The 21337-nt window shown below is 43.7% G+C and overlaps 1 protein-coding gene across 1 annotated transcript; it reads right to left on the reverse strand.

The window, feature by feature from the left end:
- Positions 1-2669: 2669 nt before the first annotated feature.
- Positions 2670-19630, reverse strand: LOC136648840 (mitotic-spindle organizing protein 2B-like). Its single transcript, XM_066625104.1, has 4 exons — positions 19391-19630; positions 14835-14938; positions 10299-10436; positions 2670-4124 (listed from the first exon to the last, which is right to left on the reverse strand). The coding sequence occupies exons 1-4, from the start codon at positions 19543-19545 to the stop codon at positions 3982-3984; spliced, it is 540 nt and encodes a 179-aa protein (XP_066481201.1). The 5' UTR covers positions 19546-19630; the 3' UTR covers positions 2670-3981.
- Between the last annotated feature and the right edge of the window lie 1707 nt (positions 19631-21337).

The raw sequence follows: 21337 nt of genomic DNA on the forward strand, positions 1-21337 counted from the left end.
CCTTCCAAACTTCTAGGGCAGTGATTTTTCCACCGCTGTGGAAAATTCCACCGAATGGTCTGTAGGTGCGCTGCAAGAGTTTGGGAGAGGGTCATATTAGGGCCATTGGGGAATGTGAGTCCCTGGTTGGCAGCGTGTGTGCCTTGTCAATTTTAGCATCTTCTCAGGGGGCCATGAGATGAAAAAAAGTTTGAAACTACTGTTGTAGATTTGATCATACTTAAAAGTACAAAATAGGAGTTATCCCTGTTTCATCTTGTATTTGAAAATGAACAGTACTGGAGTGTGAGTTATGGCTAAATCTTGGATCTGATTTGGCACTCAGAGTAACAATGGAGGCAACTGCTAAGTTAATTTAGAGCTGTGCCCTCTAAATCTGTTCATCCTATGCTACCAGGCTGTAGCAAAGCATGAGAAAGGGCAGCAAATGCTGGATTAAATGAATTTGACATCTTCTCCTCCAAGGACTGTATCCTCCTGCAACCTTTTCTAGAGGATTGCATCCAAATGTTTTTCCTGTCCTGGTTTCCAATTTCCCCCTGCCACACCAAAGCTGTTTGCTTACATAGGGTAGGTTGAGTGGAACAGCAACATACAGGGATGAATTTGGTACCAAAATAATTTGACAAGAGCAACTGGAACAATGATTTGCTAGAGAACAGGTAGTGGGAAATTTGTACCAACTGCAATTAAACACAGCTTGGGCATCTAGTACAGGTCTCTGTGTGATGTAGGGCCTTCTCCAACCTACTTCCCATGGTAGGTGGAAACATTGCAGGCCCATTGTGCCATATTTTTCAAGTACCTGTGAAGAAAGTCACTTGCACTTGAAGCAACTTTGATTTCACTTTGGTGTCCAGATCTTGTCTTATCAATATTGCTTGGCTCGGTTTCTGTTGTTGTCTAAGGATGCCAAAAGGGTACTGAAGAAAGCACAACGTATGCGTTGTTTACTCAACTTTGCCTTTCTTAACTAAATACACATTTAACTTATAAAAGATGAACACACTGGTAGGGCAGTGATTTTCAACCTTTTACATCTCACAGCATACTGACAAGGCACTAAAATGGTCAAGGTACACCACCAGGTTTTTGACAACTGACAAGGCACACCATGCTGCCAGTGGGGGCTCACATCTCCCATTGGCCCTATTAATAAATGACCTCCCCCCAAATTCCCGCGGCACACCTGTGGACCACTTGTGGCACACCAGTGTGCCATGGCACAGTAGTTGAAAATGGCAGTGGTAGGGATTACAATTAATGCTTCTTTCAGCAAAGGCGATATTTAACCTGTGTTGAAGATGCAGTTGTGCACCTGCTGCTAAAGAAGCTCTCTCTGAACGCATCCAATCTTAGCAACTTGGTCAGTGGCAAATCCCTCATTCGTAAGCAAAGTGATGGGACAGGTGGTGGTGAACTGGCTTGAAGCATTTCTGAGGATGCAGATTTTCTAACAACATTTGGACCTGGCTTTCAGTTAGATTTTAGGATGAAAAAGAAACCCCTTTGATGGTTCTGCCAAATGATCTGCACCTGGAGAGGAATGAGAAAGTATGATTCTGTTAATTATATTAGCTACTATTGCAGTATCTGATTTGACACAGTTAATTGTGGGATTATTGTTGGCATTAGATAGAAGATCACAGTTTATGTTCTGTTGTCTCCTGCTAGGATGTCTCTAGAAGGCGATGTTGGGATCCCTGGCAACTCAAGCTAGGACTGGGAAAGAGTGCCATTTGAAACCCAGGACAGCTGGTGCCACTGAATACTAACAACACTGAGCTACATGGCCCAACCACTTAACTTGGTACAAGGCAGCTTCAAAGGGGTTTCATTTAGCTTGTATGTTAAAGCACTGAAATAAATTACCCCTCTATATTCCCCAAACTTATTAAAGCTGGCTGTGTGATTCCATAGTCAGCTTTGTGACCCCAAGACAGAGGTGCAATTACATTTGAATGAGACTGCCATTTCAAAAAGACTGGCACCTGTGCTTTCCCCAAGTAGCTCAGTTGCCCTACCAATGCAAGGAAAACTGGATGCACACTGCCACAAATACAGTGGACCCGCCTTATTTGCAGGTCTGGCTTTCATGGATTTCACTCTCTGGATGCCACAGATGCTGGGGTCTGCTTTTAAAAAGTCAAAGTCAGTCAGAAAATAGCCTTTCCTACTACAGCCCTGCAGAACTGCACCATTTGCAGGGCTGCAGGGTATTCAGTGGTGCTTTGGAAACCACTTCCAGGATGCGCTAAGGTGAGCCAGGGCTGAGAGAGGGGTTTGCGCAAATCAGAAGTGGCTTCAGGAGCACCACTGAATGTCCTGCAGCCCTGCAAATGGAACAGTCTTACAGTGCTATGGTAGGAAAGGCTATTTTCTGACTTATTTTGACTTTTTAAAACACCTTTAAAAGTAGACCCCAATATCCACAGATCTTGGTACTTGCAGGGTCCCCCTACCCCAGAACCAAACTCCCAAGGATACTAAGGGCTGACTGTACAGACGTCTGAGGGCACTTGAGTTTAGTTTCAACATTCTTGACCTGTTTTTGTGCAACTTTAGACTGTAGTAGAATATTTACAGAAATACTAATAGCTTGTATCTACAACCAAAGAAGCGACAGGTTCAGTGCAAATATTAAGTCGTGTAGAAATTGCACACAATCGTTTGTAATGTTTCATTTTTTTATTTTATGATTTAAGAAATAATCTGCATGAATACAAGTTTCATACTATCAGGCTGGGGGGTTTCTAAGACATAGAAACTTCACACTTGAAATAGAACACATAGAAACAGAACTTGAAATAGAACTTGAAATAGAACACACAGAAACATCACAGACACATCATAGAAACATGGAAACTCCATAGAAACATCACACACATAGAAACATCACACTTCCTCAGCGTGAAGAACTGCCTCTGTCCTCTTTTCTCAGAAATTCACATGTTGGTAGGTGCGTACCTATTCAGGTAAAAGGTCACATAGAAAATACAGGGAAGAGGTCAAGGCTGCAGATAAACTCAGCTGAAACTGCTGAGGAAACAGGTCAGCCCAAGGGAGTCGAAGCAAGTCTAGAAGTTACTAAGATGTGCAGTAACTAAGATGTTACTAAGAGAATTACTACTCCCGGGTTGCAGTTAAGACTGACAATTGTTAGGAAAAACACTGCAGGCCATAGTTCAAGCAATCCACCCAGTTGGATTAATTGGCTGTCTTCTGAAGTCACAGGTTTACTATCTGCTCTTGCTCAGAAGGGAGCTTCCGAAATCGTCAGATAAACTGCTCTGAACGCCTTAGAGAAAAGGTGGGATATAAATGTGAATGAGAGGACTTTCAAGGGACAAAGGGCCAAATCCGATCCAATGCTGGTGTAGCCGTGCCATCAAGACATGTGCTGAATACTGCAGTAGGGGAGCAGTCACAGAGGCCCCCTCCAGGTAAGGGATCATTTGTTCCCTTTTCACAGGGCTGCATCAGCACTGGAAAGTTGGATAGGATTGGGCCCTAAAGCTGTAATTCTATGCACACTTACTTGGAAGGAAAACTGAAACAAGGTAACTATTTTCCTGCATGCACTTTTTCTTTTTATATGCCAAACTCTCTAAAGGGAAATTGGAGAAACGTGTTTCAACAGATGTTTCAAATAACAGCACAAAACATGTAGTAGTAAGATTAGAGCTTTGATGCAAGAACAGCCTTGGGCAGTCTAGTTATTGGTACAGATATTACTAGACATTTAAAATAAGAAAACCAGATTAACCATCTGGTTCTAACCTTATTAGAATCTTCTTTATTAGTATGCTTGAGGGATTTCTGTATCAACCAACCTTCATTCCATTTGTGGCACTTGCAACAAAGTTCAGTTGTGTGACCTTTTGGAACATTACTGATCAGTCCTGACTCCCTTGTATTTGCTATGTTGCAATTTTGCTGCACTAGGAAATACAAATCCATCTGCTGCTCTGTTCCAAACATCTATGTACTTTTCCCAGGACACCCAGTCTTCTGTAGCCTGCTGGCACTTGGCTGCCGAGGTACTCGTTGGACAGATCCTTCCCGACTGTTGTGATCCGACAGAGGCTGGTTCCCAGTCGCTGCAGAACTGGCTCTGGTTCTTCCTGTAGAGACAAAGTTCAAAATTTTGATTACAACCAAATTATTAATTGCTAGAATTCTTCAAATGTTAAAAAGAGGTGCAAGCTGAACAAACTATAGTCAGATCGCTGAATTGTTTAGAAACAATAGCATACCAAGCCATACAGAAATAGTTGGTCAGTTCAACATCAGCAAGAGCTGCTCCACACGAAAGGCTTGTTTAATCAACCAACCTTTACTCAGGGCTGTTATCTTAAGACACAAGCAGCAAATCCACTAATCTTCCCCTCAGATCATCATCACTACTCTCTACAAGTGGCAAGAAGAGACATAAGCCTAGCAGAGCTTTGTGCTACTTTTTCCTTTCCTTCTCATACTTCCTACTCACTTCCTACTCACGATACCTGCCTTTCATTCTAGAGGGAATCAACCTGTATTCAATTATCTTAGGTTTATACACAAGGACAAAAATCAGATAAAGCTTACACTTCTGGCACATTCAGAGCAGCACTAGCTATAGAGATGCTGTTTAACATTACATGCAATGCAATTATCAGCTGATTGTGACAGATCATGAGAGAGATATTGGGGTGTTGGTGTAAATAAAAGTGTCCAGCCAGCGTGCAGCAGCTGTGAAGAAGGTCATGTTTGGGATAAAAAAGAAATTGAGAATAAAATGGCCAATATTATAATGCCATTGTACAAATTGATGATAAGGCCACAAATGCAGGTGCAAGTATTGTGTACAGCTCTGGTCATCACTTCTCAAAAGGGACATAGTGGAACTGGAAAAGGTTCAGAAGAGGGCAATCAAAATGATTAGTGAGCTGGGGTACCTCCTTTATGAGGAAAGGCCACAGTATTTGGAGCTCTTCAGTTTTGAAGAAAAGGTGTCAAGGGGAGTCATAATTGAGACATATAAAATTATGCATGGGATGGATAGTGATAGAGGGATGCTCTTTTCCCTCTCACAAAACACCAGAACTAGGGGACATCTACTAAAACTGAGTAGCGAGAGAGTTAAGAAAATATTTCTTTACCCAGTGTATAATTATTACGTGGAACCCCTTGCCACAGGATGCTGTGATGGCACCTAGTCTAGATTCCTTTAAAAGGGAATTGGACAGATTTATGAAGGAAAAGTCCATCACAAGTTACAAGTGATGATGGGATCTACACAACCTGATTTTAGAAGCAGACTACCTCTGAATGTCAGCTGCAGGGAAGTGGCAACAGGATACAGGATTGTTGTCTTGTATGCTGCTGAGACATCTGGTGGGCCACTGTGAGACAGAGGAAGCTGGACTAGATAGGCCCTCATCCAGCAAGGCTCTTATATTCTTAATTAGATCATCTCACACAATACAAGCTATATTACTGTCAGAAGTGAATAGGGCTAACAAGAGTTTGCTCTCATAAAAAGATCCATTATATTCTGCAGAGAAAATATTGAAGGGTTTGATGTTAAAGGAAATCCTCCAGATATAAGCTTAACACCAAGATTACTGAGGTTTTGTATTTAATCAGAGAAAACAGCAAGCATGGTAAATAACCATATATTGCTCCTCAATCTTTCTCTGCATCGATTTCCCTCTCCTTTCTTTGTTGTCTTTCTTGTGTCTCTCTTAGATCGTGAGCCTTCAGGACAGGGACCACAGCACAATTATAAACACTAAATGAAAAACCTCACTAGCAATAGCCTCACACTTCAAGTCCAAGGGAACCAATGTGAGATTAAATGCACAATCATTACCTGTACTGCAATAGGCAGGCTGAATGGTCTGCGCTGAATTCAGAAGGTAGGTGCAGGCTTGGGTGCAACTTGGAGTAATGGGATTTCATTCACCTTTATTCACATGCCACTCAGCCCAATGGGGCTACTTGGATCTCTGCCCATGATTTAACAGGCATAAATCTGAGCAGCCTGTGTTAAAGCTGTTGGGTCAGGGGTTAGGATCCAGCTTGCGCTGCCATGGCTGGTCCCACCCTCCTCCCAGGCCTGATTCATCTCCCATTCCACCCTCCCCCACCGAAATATTCCTGCTCCCCACCTCTTTCTGCTGTTCCACCACCCTCTCCAATCCCCTGGGCTGGCACAAACTTACCTTCTCTGGGTGCACATTCAGTGCTGCTAGGTCATCACAAGTCCTTGCACTGGCTTAGTCTGCTCCTGAGTAGCCGTGAACGTGATTTACATCACATCTGTGACACTCGGGAGCTGGTGCAAGGACTTGTGCTGGTTTGGGGGGGGGTAGATTGCTCTGTAAGAAGGGGACAGATATTCTAGCCAGAGGAATTGCAGATTACCACCTCTACAAACTTATGCATGAGCAGTGGCGTAGCTAGTGAACATGTAGCCCGGTGCAGAGCTCAAAATGATGTGATGGAAGTGATGTCACAACCAGAAGTGACGTCACACTCTGTGCATGACAGCGAATGAGCTAGACTCAGCACTCAAGTTTAACACAAGAAATACATCCACCTGTGATGCCTAGGACACAAGCACCCAGCAACTGCAACTGTAAAACAGCATGTAAAAAGTGCAAATTGGGGGGAAACCTGCCTCCTCCCCCCAGCAGTTCACCACACACTTGATCTGCCACCTCTCCCCAGTCAGTGACATAGCTAAAACATCTATATGCTACCTGGGATCAAAGAAGATTTTGTAGCCCCCCTCCATGACAAAATAAAATTTAATTAAGTAAATAAATAAAAAGTGTGCCCCTTATTGGTTAGAGACATTGTGCTGGGGTGCTGGGGCTAGAGACATTTAGTAGGGGTCCCCCTGCTAAATATAAGAGGAGCACCACTTGAAAAAGTACCTATTTACCAATTAGCAGGAGTAGCTGTTTTATGATACACAGAAATGAGAGCTGACACATATTAACTCCTTATTGGTTCTATGCTGTATCATAACAACATTTCATTGGCTCTCAGAACAATCAGTCTCATGGGTCAGTTTTGAGTTAAGAAAATCCACTTTTTGTTTCATAAGGCAGTTGTGCTTTTGTTTTCTGGTTAGTTTGCCATAACTTTTGGTAGAATACAGATATTCAAATGGTGTTTGTTTCATTGCATTCTGCTTTAAATTACCTTTCTAGTGATATAAAACATGATGGTATTATTCCTACATACCAATTTTTTTCACAATTTTGGCCACTGGTGTCAAGCTCAGCTTGTTGCCCCCCTAAAGCTTGTTGCCCGGTGCGACTGCTACCCGCTGCACCCCCTTAGCTACGTTACTGTGCATGAGCGTGAATGAGCTAAACTCATGCACAGTTTAATACAAGAAATACATCCACCTGTGATGCCTAGGACACAAGCACCCAGCAACTGCAACTGTAAAACAGCATGTAAAATGGAACTTGACTGAAGGTCCAAGGATGTCATCATGTCTCACAACCATGAAGTGCACATGTTGCATAAAGGTGAAAGCTATGCACATACCACTTCCACAGAACAGTCTGAGTAAGACTGCTTGACCTTTGGAGATCATCCACAGTGACTTATGTGAACAAATGAAGGCTTTAATGCCAGGGGAACAGGTATCTGCTGACTTTCATTCATGATTACTCCAGATACTTCATCACCTATCTTCTGAAATAAAGTAGTAAGATGCTTGGCAAGCTGCGAGAGTATATGACAGCAATCAGCAACCAGTTCCTGAAGAAGCCCCAAGCACTGTGCACAGATAATGGTAAAGAATATACAAGGAAGGGAGTAGAATCTTATTTGAAGGAACAAGGCACTGGACAAGAGGTGCTGTACATGCCTGAACAAGACACAACAGAGAAAGAACCATACTCAAGTCAAAATGACCAGATGTATGCTACTACTTTGAAAGTACTGGGGTGATGCAGTAACAACAGTGACCTACTTGCAGATCAGATTGCCACTGAAGGCAATTGACGGCACTGCATCTGAACTGTGGCACAGATTCAGACCAAGCATGAAGCACCTTATTCAGAAGCAAAGCTTACACCTACATTCCACCTGAGAAACGGTCCAAATAGGAGAGCAGAACCACTGAAGGCATATGCTTAACTCCTTCAGTTGGTTGACAATTTGGGGCCACATACTCAGCTTGGATCCCATCCTTCATAATTCCTTCTCTATAATATTTAACAATGATATACTCTACTCAACAACTTGTAAATATAATAACCTCAAAAAAGCATCCACAGGGGCCAATAGTATGCTGATAAATTATTCAATGAAATTAGTTAAAACTAGGCAAATAATCCACTTAAAAATATATTTACTCCATTGATAGCCTAGCACTGGCAAGTACATCCCTGAAAGCAACAAAACTAGGCAGTCTGTTCTTATAAAGAATCTAATAGACGTGGGTAAAAGAGTTTGGGGACTTCAGAAAGATTTTCATTTGCACCGAGTTAAGAGGCAAATGCAGGTTTTTCTTCAAACATAAGCATTATGATGCTAACAGTTTGATTCAATGCTGCTTAACTAAATTGTTCTGATCTGGAATATCTGTCCTACACACACTGCTGTATTTCCTTTGGCCACCACATTACCAGTTCCCATATCTCCTTGTGCATGAACAATAATGGAAGGAAACATGGCAGGCTCTGCAAGCAGCAGAAAAACTGCTGGGGCAAAAATGATGGAGTGGAAGGAGATAAGAGCAGAGGAAGGAGCTCCTCTCCTATGCACCAACAATGATAGCCTGAAAAGAGCAAGGTAATATATCTGCATAATTAAAAGAATAAAACATGTGTAGACTTCATGCATACAGCTTTAAATTGACATACTTTCACAAAACTTCTCCTGAAAGATTTGCTCAAACACAACAAGAACATGTTATTCAGATATCACAAAGAAAACTATTAAACAATTCTAGCTCAAAGGCTAGAATTCTGAAAGCTGAGGATCTTCCTGAAAGCAGTGGTTATATTCAGATGATCTACCAAATCATGGTGTGGAGATTCACAACTGACCGTTATGCTCACCCAGTCTCTTCCTCTCTTCTTGAGCACTGGGTTTAATTCAATTCTCTCTGCTTCCGGCAGTACACACTTTGAACAAACCACAGTGTCCCAGTTGAGATGTTGCAGCAATCTCCTTAAATCAGAACTGAAACCAGGATTAAACTGTGGTTTGCAGGAATCATTCAGAATGCATTTGGACATCTCAGTATACTGGAGACTTAATCAGGACATCTCAGCAAAAAATGTTTGAGTGAAACTGGAAGTACCGTACTATATAAAGCAAGGTACACTTAGATTTGCCTTAGCTTTATATAAAAAAAGCATGCAAATACAGTGCTTACCCACAATCCATCAAGCTATGGTTTGGTAGATTGTATGAATGTGGCCAGTGTTTTGATACAAATTACACAGCAAGAACATTTTGATGGTACAAAAGGAAACTCTCTTAATACAAAGTCATTCAAACTCAGTACCAAGCACATCACCATATGAACGCAGTTGGAAGCAGAAAGCGCAAAGGGAACTGTGGCACCTTATAGACCAATGTTTTAGACAAACTGGGATCTTCAGGGAGTTTTAACATTCATCAAGATAGTTCTAATTGGAGGGTTTTGCTACTATCAGATACGCTGAGCAGACTGCAATTGATCTCAAATGAAGTAGCAAGATCAGCATGGGTGGCAGTGCTAAATTTCCTATTTGTCCCCGACATTACAAAGAGAGATTGCTATCTGGAGGAAACGTTAATGCTGAAGATGCCAAAGCACTTTGACTTCTTGTTGCTGCAGGCTGGCATGCAACCCTCCAGAAATCTCAGGGATTGTTCAGCCATCACTCCCATGCTAGCAGTTCTGCCAAGATGTGCATTCAGATTTACACTAATGTGTACATGCATGCTAAGCAGCCCCTAGCTGTACTATGCTGAGGTAGTAGCATTAGATGCTTCCTTACGGTTTTGAAAAAAGGTCATTCATCAAAAACGGAATGTACACTGTTTGCAATTAGCTCGGTTTCCATTACTGTACATTTAAGCTGCAATCTTACTTGGAAGCAAATTCTGTTGAACTCAATAGTACTTACTGCCAAGTAACCATGTTTAGGATCAGGAGGCAAGAGACCCACTTTTTAAAGGAGATCCTTTTTATCATCATCACAGAAGACTGCACTAAAACTCAGTAGATAACTAACACACACAACCTGCAAAAGGAGAGAACAGGCAGCAAGAAAACTGGAAAGAGCCAGGGGGACCTTGAGAGAGAGGCGAGCAAGCTGCAGCAGGACTGTTGACCACAGCCTTAGTGACTCTTATTCTTGGAGGTCGAAAGGCAGAGGAAAATGAGAGTGGAGCAGGGATTTTACTGGTCTTGGCAGAGACAAATGGGGGCTCTAATTCAAAGAGAGACATAGAAACAAATTAGAAACACCACATGGTGATAGACACAGAAACAAACTTGTGAAAGATCAAATGCTTATACAATACATTGTATGATGGCATCCTCTCTTTCTCACTCTCTGTACAATTCACACTGGGAAAATCCTAGACTCAGATATTTTCTTAGAATAAGACAGCATAATCAGGTTGAAGGGTTTAGGGGAAAAAATAGACTGCATATACTACTGTTTACTGATTCTATTCTGAAATCTGAGTTCTTCAAATACCTTCTTGCAATTCCACATGTAATGCATCACATTGTTTTGATTTTTATAAATATATACTTTTTTTGCAGTCCATTATTTTGTGCAATAGTGTGGAAAGTACTAAGACATTTCAGTGCTTTTGCCTGACCTTTTCTAATGTCAAAAGCAGTTCCTACTCATAACAGCCCTAGAGCACATAGCTATTAAATACACACAATAAGATCCTACAAGATGTTCAACAATGTAGGGATAATCATTCTGCCTTTTTTCTAAATAATGCTCTGCTTGTAAGATTAACACACAGAATTTTAAGTAATTAGAATATGATAACAAAGATAACTTAGGCTACTTCCCCAGTTAAGAACTTTCTTATGCTTTCCCTTATGGCACTGATCAACAGACAGAAGCCTGAACCTACCTCTGTATCCAATCATTCACAGCCTATACTATACCCCAAGACAATGTATTTATATCAGTATCTATCAGTGCTAATCAGGAGCCACTTTTTAATAATGCAGAGGCCAAATATCACCTGAGTCACAGTTAACAATGCAACAGCACCTAACTATTATTAAGAATATTTACATACTGCCTTTCAACAACAAAAAAAATTCATCTAGCCGTTGACAGAGAAAATTGTCATATCACTACCAAGGAAAAAGAAAAGAATAAGAGCCTTTAATATTCATGCAAAAGAGCAGACTATACTTCATATTTACGATCAGTGACAAACAGTGGAACTGCAAGAGTTCAGATGGCATACACTCAAGAGTTCTTAAAGAATTCAAGTTTGAAATTGTTGATCTGCTGACAAAAGTACACAACCCAAATACGAATCCGCCTCCTTAACAAACAACTGGGAAGTAGATAATATTTTTTTTGTTATTGTTAATTATAGACCATTTACAGCACAATCCTATGCCTGCCTATTCAGAAGTAAGTCCAGATAAGTGTATATAGTACTGCAGTCTTAGCCAAATGGATTAGAAGTCATTTAATTGGTAGACTACATTAATATGGAAGAACATCTTGATAAAGAAGAATCAGCATGACTTCAGCAAAGAGAAGGCCTTCTTCACCAGTGTTTCACAAATCTCTGAGCGTGGAAACAGGCATGTAGACAGAAATGATTCCTTAGACATAATATATAATTTGCAAGATACAAAGAACTTTTGACAAAGTTCTTCATGATATACTCAAGAGCAATCTTGGGATGAGTTGATAGGTCTGCTTACAAGAGGAAGATAGGGAAAGGCTAAATACCTCTTCCACTGCCATTTCTCTGCTTTAAATTGCCCTCTCTTACATTTCTCTTCCCCTCTCAAGCAAAATGATTGGCAGTGTTTTGTTATATGCATTTTTGTGAAATAAGTAGCTCAAACCTTAATTTACAAGTTTCTTGCAGCAAGACGCAACTGACACCACTGTCTTCACCATAACCATACTCTTCCCCACAACCAGAGGCTCCACCATGACTCCACTGAGAATCTGCCGTGTTCTTTCTTGACTGGGAAAAATGAGTGCAGTAGGACTATGCCAAAGCCATCTCCTGTTCCTTCAAAGTTGAAATCTAAGAGCAAGACCTAGGAGAACCTTACAGTCCTTCTTCTTGGTGGGGAAAAAGTGCTACAGTGAAGTAAGGACGGATGAATGATAACTGTGGGTGGTCTCTGAGCAGCTTTGAAATTCAGTATTTAAGATCCTAGAAACAAACAGGTTCTTTCACGCCCAAACTCTAAGTGGTGTGTACTTGCTCAAAAGGATACTATCCAGGCAAGTGTTGCAACTTATACCAATAAGCGGCAGCAGGATCAATAGACAAAGGGGCTAAATGCTGAAAAGTTCACCAAGATTCAGCTGAGAAGAGGCACTGAAAGAGGGACAGAGGGACAGCCTACTGTGCTACAGCTTTCTTTCTTGCAAGCTTGTCTCCTGCTCACCCACTTCATGTCCTTCTGCCATTCCTGCCTTTATGTCTTCTGCCATGTGTTTCTTATGGCCAAACAGCTCCTCCAACAGACTTACTATATTCTACCAGACACATCTCATCTACACTGTCCTATACTTCAGCGGTCTCCAAATTGCAGCCTGTTGAAGGCCAGAATTACCCATTCAGGCGCAGTGCAGCAATGGCTTTCAGTTATGTGCTGCATTCCCTACCTTTTGCTGATCTTCGCAGCAACTTGCCATGGGCAGCCATGTCCACTGCCCATCACTCCAGCAGACTCTGTGCCTCAATTTTTGGGTGGAAGTGGCTGCCCAGTGCAAGTTTCTAGGAAGACTGGCACCAAAATGTAAGGGCTGCAGTGTGGATCTGAAAGCCTCCTCCGCTGCTGTTCCCAAATGGGAAATTTTGGCAATTTTGGATCCGGCCTGTGGCTTGCAGGCTACAGCTCTACTACTAAAGGTGGCACGACCACTTTATCAAGACTTCACTTGAAGGAGGCTGTAGGGTGGAAACGATGTCATTGTGAGAGCTATGCTATGTCTAGAATTAAATCAAAATTGTTGTAAAGGGATCTTGGTCAAGAACAAGTGCTACTATAAAATGAAACTACCCATCAAATGTATTTTTTTCCTACTCATACCGATATTGATTGGTAGCAAAATTTCAGAAGACAGACACAGCGCCTGAAGAGGGACACAGAGAGAATGCAGAACAGTAAACAAAAGAGCATTTGGTCTGCCCTCAAATTTTAAATATTTACTGATCTTTCAAATGCTGCCCTGGGCACTCACTGGAGCATTGTAGCAGACTTGAACTAAAATACTAAGCACACTAATATAGAAGCAAGTTCCACTAAAATCAACAGAACTTACTTCTAAGGAGTCTTGGTTAGGATTAGGCTAAAATCAATGCAAAATAATAAAGCTGAATTACCTCTATAACTTTGAATACTGGCTGGCTCAATGCCTATTAGAATGTTAACTACTGATGGAAAAAGAAAGTTGGGAGTTTATCATGAGCTTACACACATGCACACAGCTTAGTAGGGCATTGGGATTGCACATTAGCAAGCACTCCCCAAATCACATATGCTTTCATTTGCAACATACCTGTACTGAACTCAAGTTTTTGTAGGGTTCCTGTCTGGGCATACAAGCCTATGTCTATACAGTTTGTACAAGTGTAGATATGTTGCAGATACAGCCAGTTCTCGTTATCTGCTAAGTTAGGTTCCTGGAATCAAGGTTAGGATCAATGGGGTTAGATGCAAGGCGTACCCTGGGGAGAAGAGGTACCTTATCTCCCATCAGAAGAATCCAGCAGAGACCCTGAGGAAGCCAGCAGAGTGCAGCAAAAAGTGCTAAAAAAAATCTCTGAATGCTGCAGAGACTTCCCAGAGCCTGCAGGGGCCTTCAGAATGGCACACGCAACAACGCGGACCCTTGTTGGTCATAGGTGCCATTCTGAAGGGCCTTGCAGCCTCCAGAAGGTCTCTGCATAGCAGATGAGAAGTCGGATAACAAGAGGTAGGTAGCAGTTTATCCACTTGCAGATGAGCGAATTCGTAGATAGCGAGTTTGCATATAAAGAGAACTGACTGTATGTAAAAAAAAATCCATGCATATGACATGGGGCAGAGTTTGTTTCTGTGAACCCACTCCCCCTATGAGTGTTGACTAATATGTAGATTCATGAGAAACAAGCTAGAATGTAGCACAATACATTTGTGTAAGAAACTAGACATAACTTTTCAAAGCACCGATCTTGATAATCTGCAAGGGAAGAACACGACTTTGAAAAGAGTCTACATTGGAAAGAGTCTACTTTAATTTTAACCTCATAGCCAGAGAACATGGTGTCAAAAATTAGTTTATATTTTCAGAGACACAGAACATCAAACTTTAAATGCTGACAGAATGTCTCCATTTGTATGATTTCTTCAAGTCTCAGGGCAGACCTTAGAGCTCACCATTAATATCTGGTGGAAAATGGTATTGCAGCTCCAGCCTGTTGATTATCCCCTAATCTAAGACTGACCATAGAAAGTCATCAGAAGGTGGAAGAGGCACCCTCAAAATACTCAGAAGTACTTGCTGGAGAAAAGTTTTTCTCCATCATACTCTTATCACAGCAATTGGGTTTTTAAAGTAGGTTTTAATTAAATTCCTCATTCTCTGAGGAGTGGGGGCACCACTGACCTCGTGCCGGCTCAGGAACAGTCTCAGTACCGGCACACATGGAGCGCAACATCTGGAAGATAGCCAATGGTGCCACATTCATGCGCAGAAGGTCCAGCAGGATCCTAGAAGAGAATATAGACTTAAAAAGAATACTTAGGTGACAATTCCATTATCTGCAGACAGAAATTCCTGGTTACTTCCAATGCTTTTCTTTTGCCTATGGAGAACACCTGCCCACAGGGAATCATGAAGAAATCCAGAATTTTGTTGTAGCTGTGACTAGGAAGCAGCATGTCCCAGCAAATGAACTAAAGTTAGTAACTCAGCTTTTATTTCATGCAAAAAACTTGAATATTCTGTCTTTTAAAAGTTATACTGCAAATATAATGCAGTAAAGCTGATGAGTGTGGTTTATGACAATTCCAATATAGTCCACTATTAATGTCCTTATTGCAGGAGGAAAAGGGCTGCAAATAGTGGTTTACAACAATCCTGTAACGTAGCATACTTAATACTGCAGTTAAGATGTGGTCTGAGGTTGACACTGCAATCCTACAGGTGGCCACTCAGAAGTGAGTTCCACTATGTTCAATGAAGTTTACAAACTGGCAAGAGTACAAAGGAGTTGAAGTCTAAGTTACAACACTCCTGAGATGTAGCCCAGGATTGTCATCTACTTAAAGCATCCAACATACCATAGGCATCCTTTTGTTCAACAATTAAGGCTGCTAGAATATAGTTTAACAGGAGGGTACTGCAACAAAATGTTGCGAAGTGTTCTGAATTATGTTTTAGAGACTGGGTCCTTTCCACTGTAACACCACATTATGTAATATTTTCCAATGTTCTCACCCTTGAAGTGGTTGCCCAAGCAATACTGACAGATATACATCTTTATCAGAAGTACTTACGTGTTATGTATTCTAAAGTGCTTTGGTTTTTTAAGCACAATTTTTTTTAGCATAATTGTGTATACAATTTGTATCAAACTGCAACCCTGAGTGATAATCTGCTTTTATTTAATCTGTTCAATCTGTTATTTTATTGGTATCTTTCTATACATGACTTTTCCTTGTTTTTATTTGTGCTTCCCCCCTTTACAGCTATATTTTTTCTGTTCAATGCCTACATTTTATTTTCCAGTATTTACCTTGTTCTTTAGGCATGTTTTGCTTTATCCACGAATATCAAACATAAACACTGTGGGCCAGATTTGAATCATGGAAGCACTTTATCCAGCCCATGTGATACTTGGACTATCCCAGAGCTGCCCTTTCACTAGCACCACTTCTGCTGAGGCTCGAGGAGGAAGAGATGGAAGGAGGCCTCAGAAAGCAAGGAACACTACAGGCAAAGGCACAGACCAAGATGGGTAAGAGAGGGAACTGCTGGGAGAGCCTAATTATCACACAGGCCGTCCTTTCAACAGTGCCGCTTCTGCCTGAGGCATCACTTTGCAGAGCATCTCCTGGCTGGTCAGACCATGCGCTCAGGCAGCTTCTCTTCCACCACATCTATGCCTTAGTACAAAGTCTGTGAGACTCCACATGTCTCTCCTGTCTCATCATTTTAATAGCACCAAGGAGAGGCAGACAGCATGCTTGTATCTGCATTCTGTCATGCTGCCAAGACCACATGCACACACAATCTTTTTCCAGAAAGTGAAAAAAAGAACGCTTTGCTTGAGACATTCCTGTGTAGTGCTGCAAGGAGAGCTTCTGAATCACATGAGAGGAATCCCTCCAAACCTAATCCTCTCTTTCTGGTACTTATTATTGTTGGGGTCTGAGGAGGTTCAATCCACACTCCTCACCCGACAACTCCCATTATTATTATTATTTTTAATTAACCAACCAACAACACATGCCTTACGTGAAGAATGCTCAATGGTCAATTTTTTTTCCCCTTTTAATTTTCAGCCTTATATATTTCTCTGTTTCTGGGGAGTCCCTTAAGAATACAGAAACCATAACCTCACTTTCAAGTGAAACTTTCAGGTTTCACTGCCAAACAGATTGAGCACTCAACCACCAATAGCAGAGTCTTCTAATAATATGTAAAAGTGGGACCCTCAACAACGTTGTATCTCCTCAACTGCAATACTCACTTCCAGGGTACTGTAAACTAGCCATTCCAAAACTGTGGGTTGGACCTACCAGTGGACTGCGTGCAAAACTGGCAAGCTGATAGCTGACAAGGAAAATGCATTGAGCCCTATGGAAAGTGAAAACTGTGCACAAGCGTGCATTTACCTGCAAGGAGGCAACCATGCCTTGGTTCTTATCAAAGGCCAAGTGAAGGGAAACATAAGGCCATGAGAATAGCTCAACAAATGCTCCCAAAGGTAGGCCCCACACCCACCATTATAGAAAGGATAAAAAGAGAGGTCTACTAAAGTAAAACTTTTCTGACCCTCAATTTTGTAGGCCTGTGTTATCAGGAGGTCTGGTCTAGAGGGTAGAGCCTCCGTTAGCCCGAAGATAACATCAGAAGGTCGCCAGTTTGAGGACACCGGCAGCTCCCTGAATGGCTGAGAATGGTGAGACCCTGAAGCAGCTGACAAAGCCAAGCTGAGTGATTCCACCTGCTCTTGGTCTGAGCAAGAAGTGTCTTGGCTGCCCTCCATGTGAGAGATGGAGCTGCTTGTCAGCCTGCGTGGGAGAACTGGAGGTCAGACCAGACCAGGAAGATCAATTCTGAAATGTTGTTGGTTCTTGAAAGAGAGAACCTCTACTATTGTAAAAATCCCCTTGAGGGATTTAGAAATGCCTGCCTATGTAAACCGCCTTGAATAAAGTCAGAGGAATAATCCAATGATCAGAAAGGTGGTATATAAATACCTAGTTATTATTAAGTCTTATAAAGCTAGGTGGGTCCTGATAAGACTGTCATTTAGAAAAGTGGGCCCTGGCACTAAAAAGTTTGGCAAGCACTGCTCTAAACCAGGGGTGTCCAAAGTTTTTGTTAGGTGGGCCACATCATCTCTCTGACACTGTGTCAGGGGCCGGGGGAAAAAAGAATTAATTCACATTTAAAATTTGAATAAATTTACATAAGTTTACATAAATGAATATATTAAAGATGAACTTATATGAATGAATGAAGGTCTTGCAATAGCTCAAGGCCTATAAAAGGCCTTGCACAAAGCAAGGCTGGCCTTTCCTTTGCTGCCACTACTGCATCACAGACATGAAACAACAAGCAGTGGAGGGAGCCCTTATCCCACAGCTAATGTGAGAGGTCAAACAGTCGCACTCACGCTGAGAGCAGTTGTGTCAGGCCAGTGTGGGCTCCAACAAATCTCCGGAGGGCCAGGGTCTCATTGGAGACTGTGGGCTCCCTGAGGGCCACATTGAGAAGCCTCGAGGGCCGCAAGTGGCCCCAGGGCCAGAGTTTGGGCACCCCTGCTCTAAACTGTTAAGTGGTCAAGCAAGCCTTTCCCCCACTTTTCTGCTACTTTAAGAACATAAGAACACTGGATCAGTCTATAGGCCCATCTAGTCCAGCTTCCTGTATCTCACAGCAGCCCACCAAATGCCCCAGGGAGCACACAAGACACCTACATCCTGGTGCCCTCCCTTGCATCCAACACAACCCATTTCTAAAACCAGGAAGTTGCATATACACATCTCAATATCTCAACTGTATGTCTCAATCATGTCCCCCCATTCCATGTTTCTTGTCTGCCAGGAGCTGCTTTGGGGGGCTCTTAGTGTACACCCTCTCTCTTAGTGTACAGATGAATGCACTTCTGCACCCCCAGGGAGTCCTGCGAGAACATGGAAAAGCCTAGCTTGTTTTGGGGTGGTCCCGTCTTGTTTCCGATCTCACAGGCAAGCAACCACCCCTGATGTCAACATCAGTGTCAGGACAAAAGCGCTGCAGGGGGAGTTGCTCCCCCTTCAGTGAATGACTGGGAAGGGAAATGCTGCTCCACACAGACCACAGCTTAGAGCAGAAGAGACACAGTTTGGACTTCCAGCGCCAGTGGCGTTTTATGTGCCACCAGCTTCCCGAGAGCGACTGCTCCGTCTCCTCTGAACAGTGGCAGAGCCAGTGCTTGTGTCTGGGGGGCAGGACCATGAGCACTACCTTAGCTCTAGAGCCCAGTCAATCAGGTGGGTAGAGCTGGGCTCCCAGGTGAACTCTGGCCCCTGTGGCCAAGGCTTGCTGGGTGAGCAGGCCTGGGCTTCCACCAAGACTTGGAGCCTGGATCCAGCAGCCTCCGTGGCTGAGGCCTGCTGGGCGGGTAGACCTGGGCTCCTGCCTGGACTTAGGGCCCAGACCCACCAGGTCTCCACCCAGGGAGACCTGGGCTCCCATTCTGACTGCCCCCTGCAGCCACCTTTTCCAGGCGGGCACACCTGGGCTCCTGCACGTGCTCCGGCTGCTCCCGATCAGGAAGGGTGCCCCGCCCACTGGCACGACAGTTGGAGGGACACACCCACGGCCCCGCCCCGAATAACTGAAGGAGCGCGCGCACCTCTAGCCCATCAATCAAGGCGGTGCATCACCACAGCAACAGAGGGCGAGGCCACGCCCACAGACAGCCCTCCCCTCCCGCCTTCTCTCACTTGAACACTTCCGGGTCAAGGCCAGTCCCCGCCGCCTGCGCGAGCTCATACAGCTCTGCCTCTTCCGTGGTCAGGAGCTTCCGCCGGGCACGCGCCCCTCCGGCGGCTGAGCTCGCCTTCCCTTGCCCCGCCGCATCCAGCCCCGGGCCTGACATCACGAGATGTCCGCGCGGGGCTCCTCGCGCCCCTTCCTCCCTCTCCAGGAGCTCCGCTGCCTGCAAGGCACTCTGCGATCTGTCCGCTTTGGCCACTCCCTCCCGTGAAGCACTCTGGGAGATGTGTTTCTGGAGGGCCCATAGACTTAAAAACGGGGGAGAGGGAAGGTCGTCTGGGTCAGGGCGCAGCTTCCGGGTTAGCTTTGATGTGTTTTGTTCCCCAGGAGGGGACAAGGGCGAAAACTGGCATAGTTGTGGTTGGGCAGCACCCCCTCCCCCCCCTCAAAAGCAAGACCTTACAAGGTTGGTGTTCATGTCACATGAATAGTGTGGATGAATCACAGCACCAGCCTATGCATGTCTACTCAGAAGTAAGTCCCATTCTAGTCAATGGGGCTTACTCCCAGGAAAGTGTGGGTAGGATTGGGCTGTCAGTCAGTATTCAAAAAATCACCCTGTCAGTGCTCTATAAGTATGTATCACTCCCATCTTGCAGGGTGGGGAGGGGGCTCTGTCTGCCAACCCTTTGTCAACACCTGCCAACACCCTTGTTTTATGACATCCCTGCCATATGTGTTGCTCATATGAGAGAGATCATCAGTGATGGCAATAGCAAACGATACCCCTGCAGTGACAGCAACTGTTACCCTGCACATGTCTGATCTTGGAAGCTAAGCAGGGTCAGGCCTGGTTAGTACTTAGACAGGAGACCCCTTGAGAGACTGAAGGTTGCCAACCAGTCCAGCCTTGTTAACCTGTCTCCAATTTTTCTCGAAAGTGCAGCTTCAATGCAACCCCAGGGTAAGGGAACATTTGTTACTTACAAATGTTCCCTTACCTTGAGGAGGCCTCTGTGACTGCCTCCCCACCACAGGATACAGTGCACACCCCATGACCATGGCTGCACTGACACTGGAAAATTGGATAGGATTGGGCCCCAAGTGTGTGTGGGGGGGGGAGAGTAGCAGGGTATCTGAGAGGAATTTTATCAGGGTACAAAATTTCTTTTGGGTCCCTTCCCAAAGAGGATGAAACAGAATGGGGATGTAGCAATGGGGGTGGGCAAAATGGGGGCAAAGCAGACAGCAGGGGGAAGTGGCAACCGCTGGAGTAGTCTTTGGAGCCCAGGTCTACCAGTCCTCCCAATGCAGAGCTCAGGTCTACCTGCCTGCCTGGCGTTGGCAGCTAGATACAGTAATACGGAAATGCACAAAACCAAATCTCTCTAAAATCTTTCAGATATAGAAAATCATCGCAAGAGATTAGCATCATTGTATTCAGACTCACGCTAGAATGGAAAGTATCCTGTGTATACAAAAACTGACTTCTGCAGCAGCTGCAGTCCCACAGTTGTGTCTCTACACTCCTTCATGGTAGGCAGATCCACAAGCCAAAGAGCTACCGTAGAAGGTCAGTTTCCTCCCAGATGTGACACTGTTAAAGAATGTATGCATTCCTGGGTCTGGTGTATATGGCTTGTGGCAGCAGTCGCCGCCATGTGCCCATGTAATGCCCCCAGCATCCCATGTGGGCAGTGAGTCTGAGTGGGATTGGAAAATGTAAGAGCACAGGAAATTTCTAGGCCCCCTCCTTTGGCTCCTGAGCCCCTTCCTTTCTGACCCTGGGCCTGGGAGCCAATTACCCCCTTTACCTCCCTCTGTTAGGCCCTGGGGAGCAGGCTGTGAAATTTCACAAGAGCAGTGCTGTTTGAGGGGGTGGGGAATTCCCAAGCAAACCTCCCCCATACAAACCTCCTCGAATGTACTCTCAATTGACCTTCCACCTCCTCTCA

This window comes from Tiliqua scincoides, chromosome 4, assembly GCF_035046505.1.
Source record: "Tiliqua scincoides isolate rTilSci1 chromosome 4, rTilSci1.hap2, whole genome shotgun sequence".
Taxonomy (NCBI): domain Eukaryota; kingdom Metazoa; phylum Chordata; class Lepidosauria; order Squamata; family Scincidae; genus Tiliqua; species Tiliqua scincoides.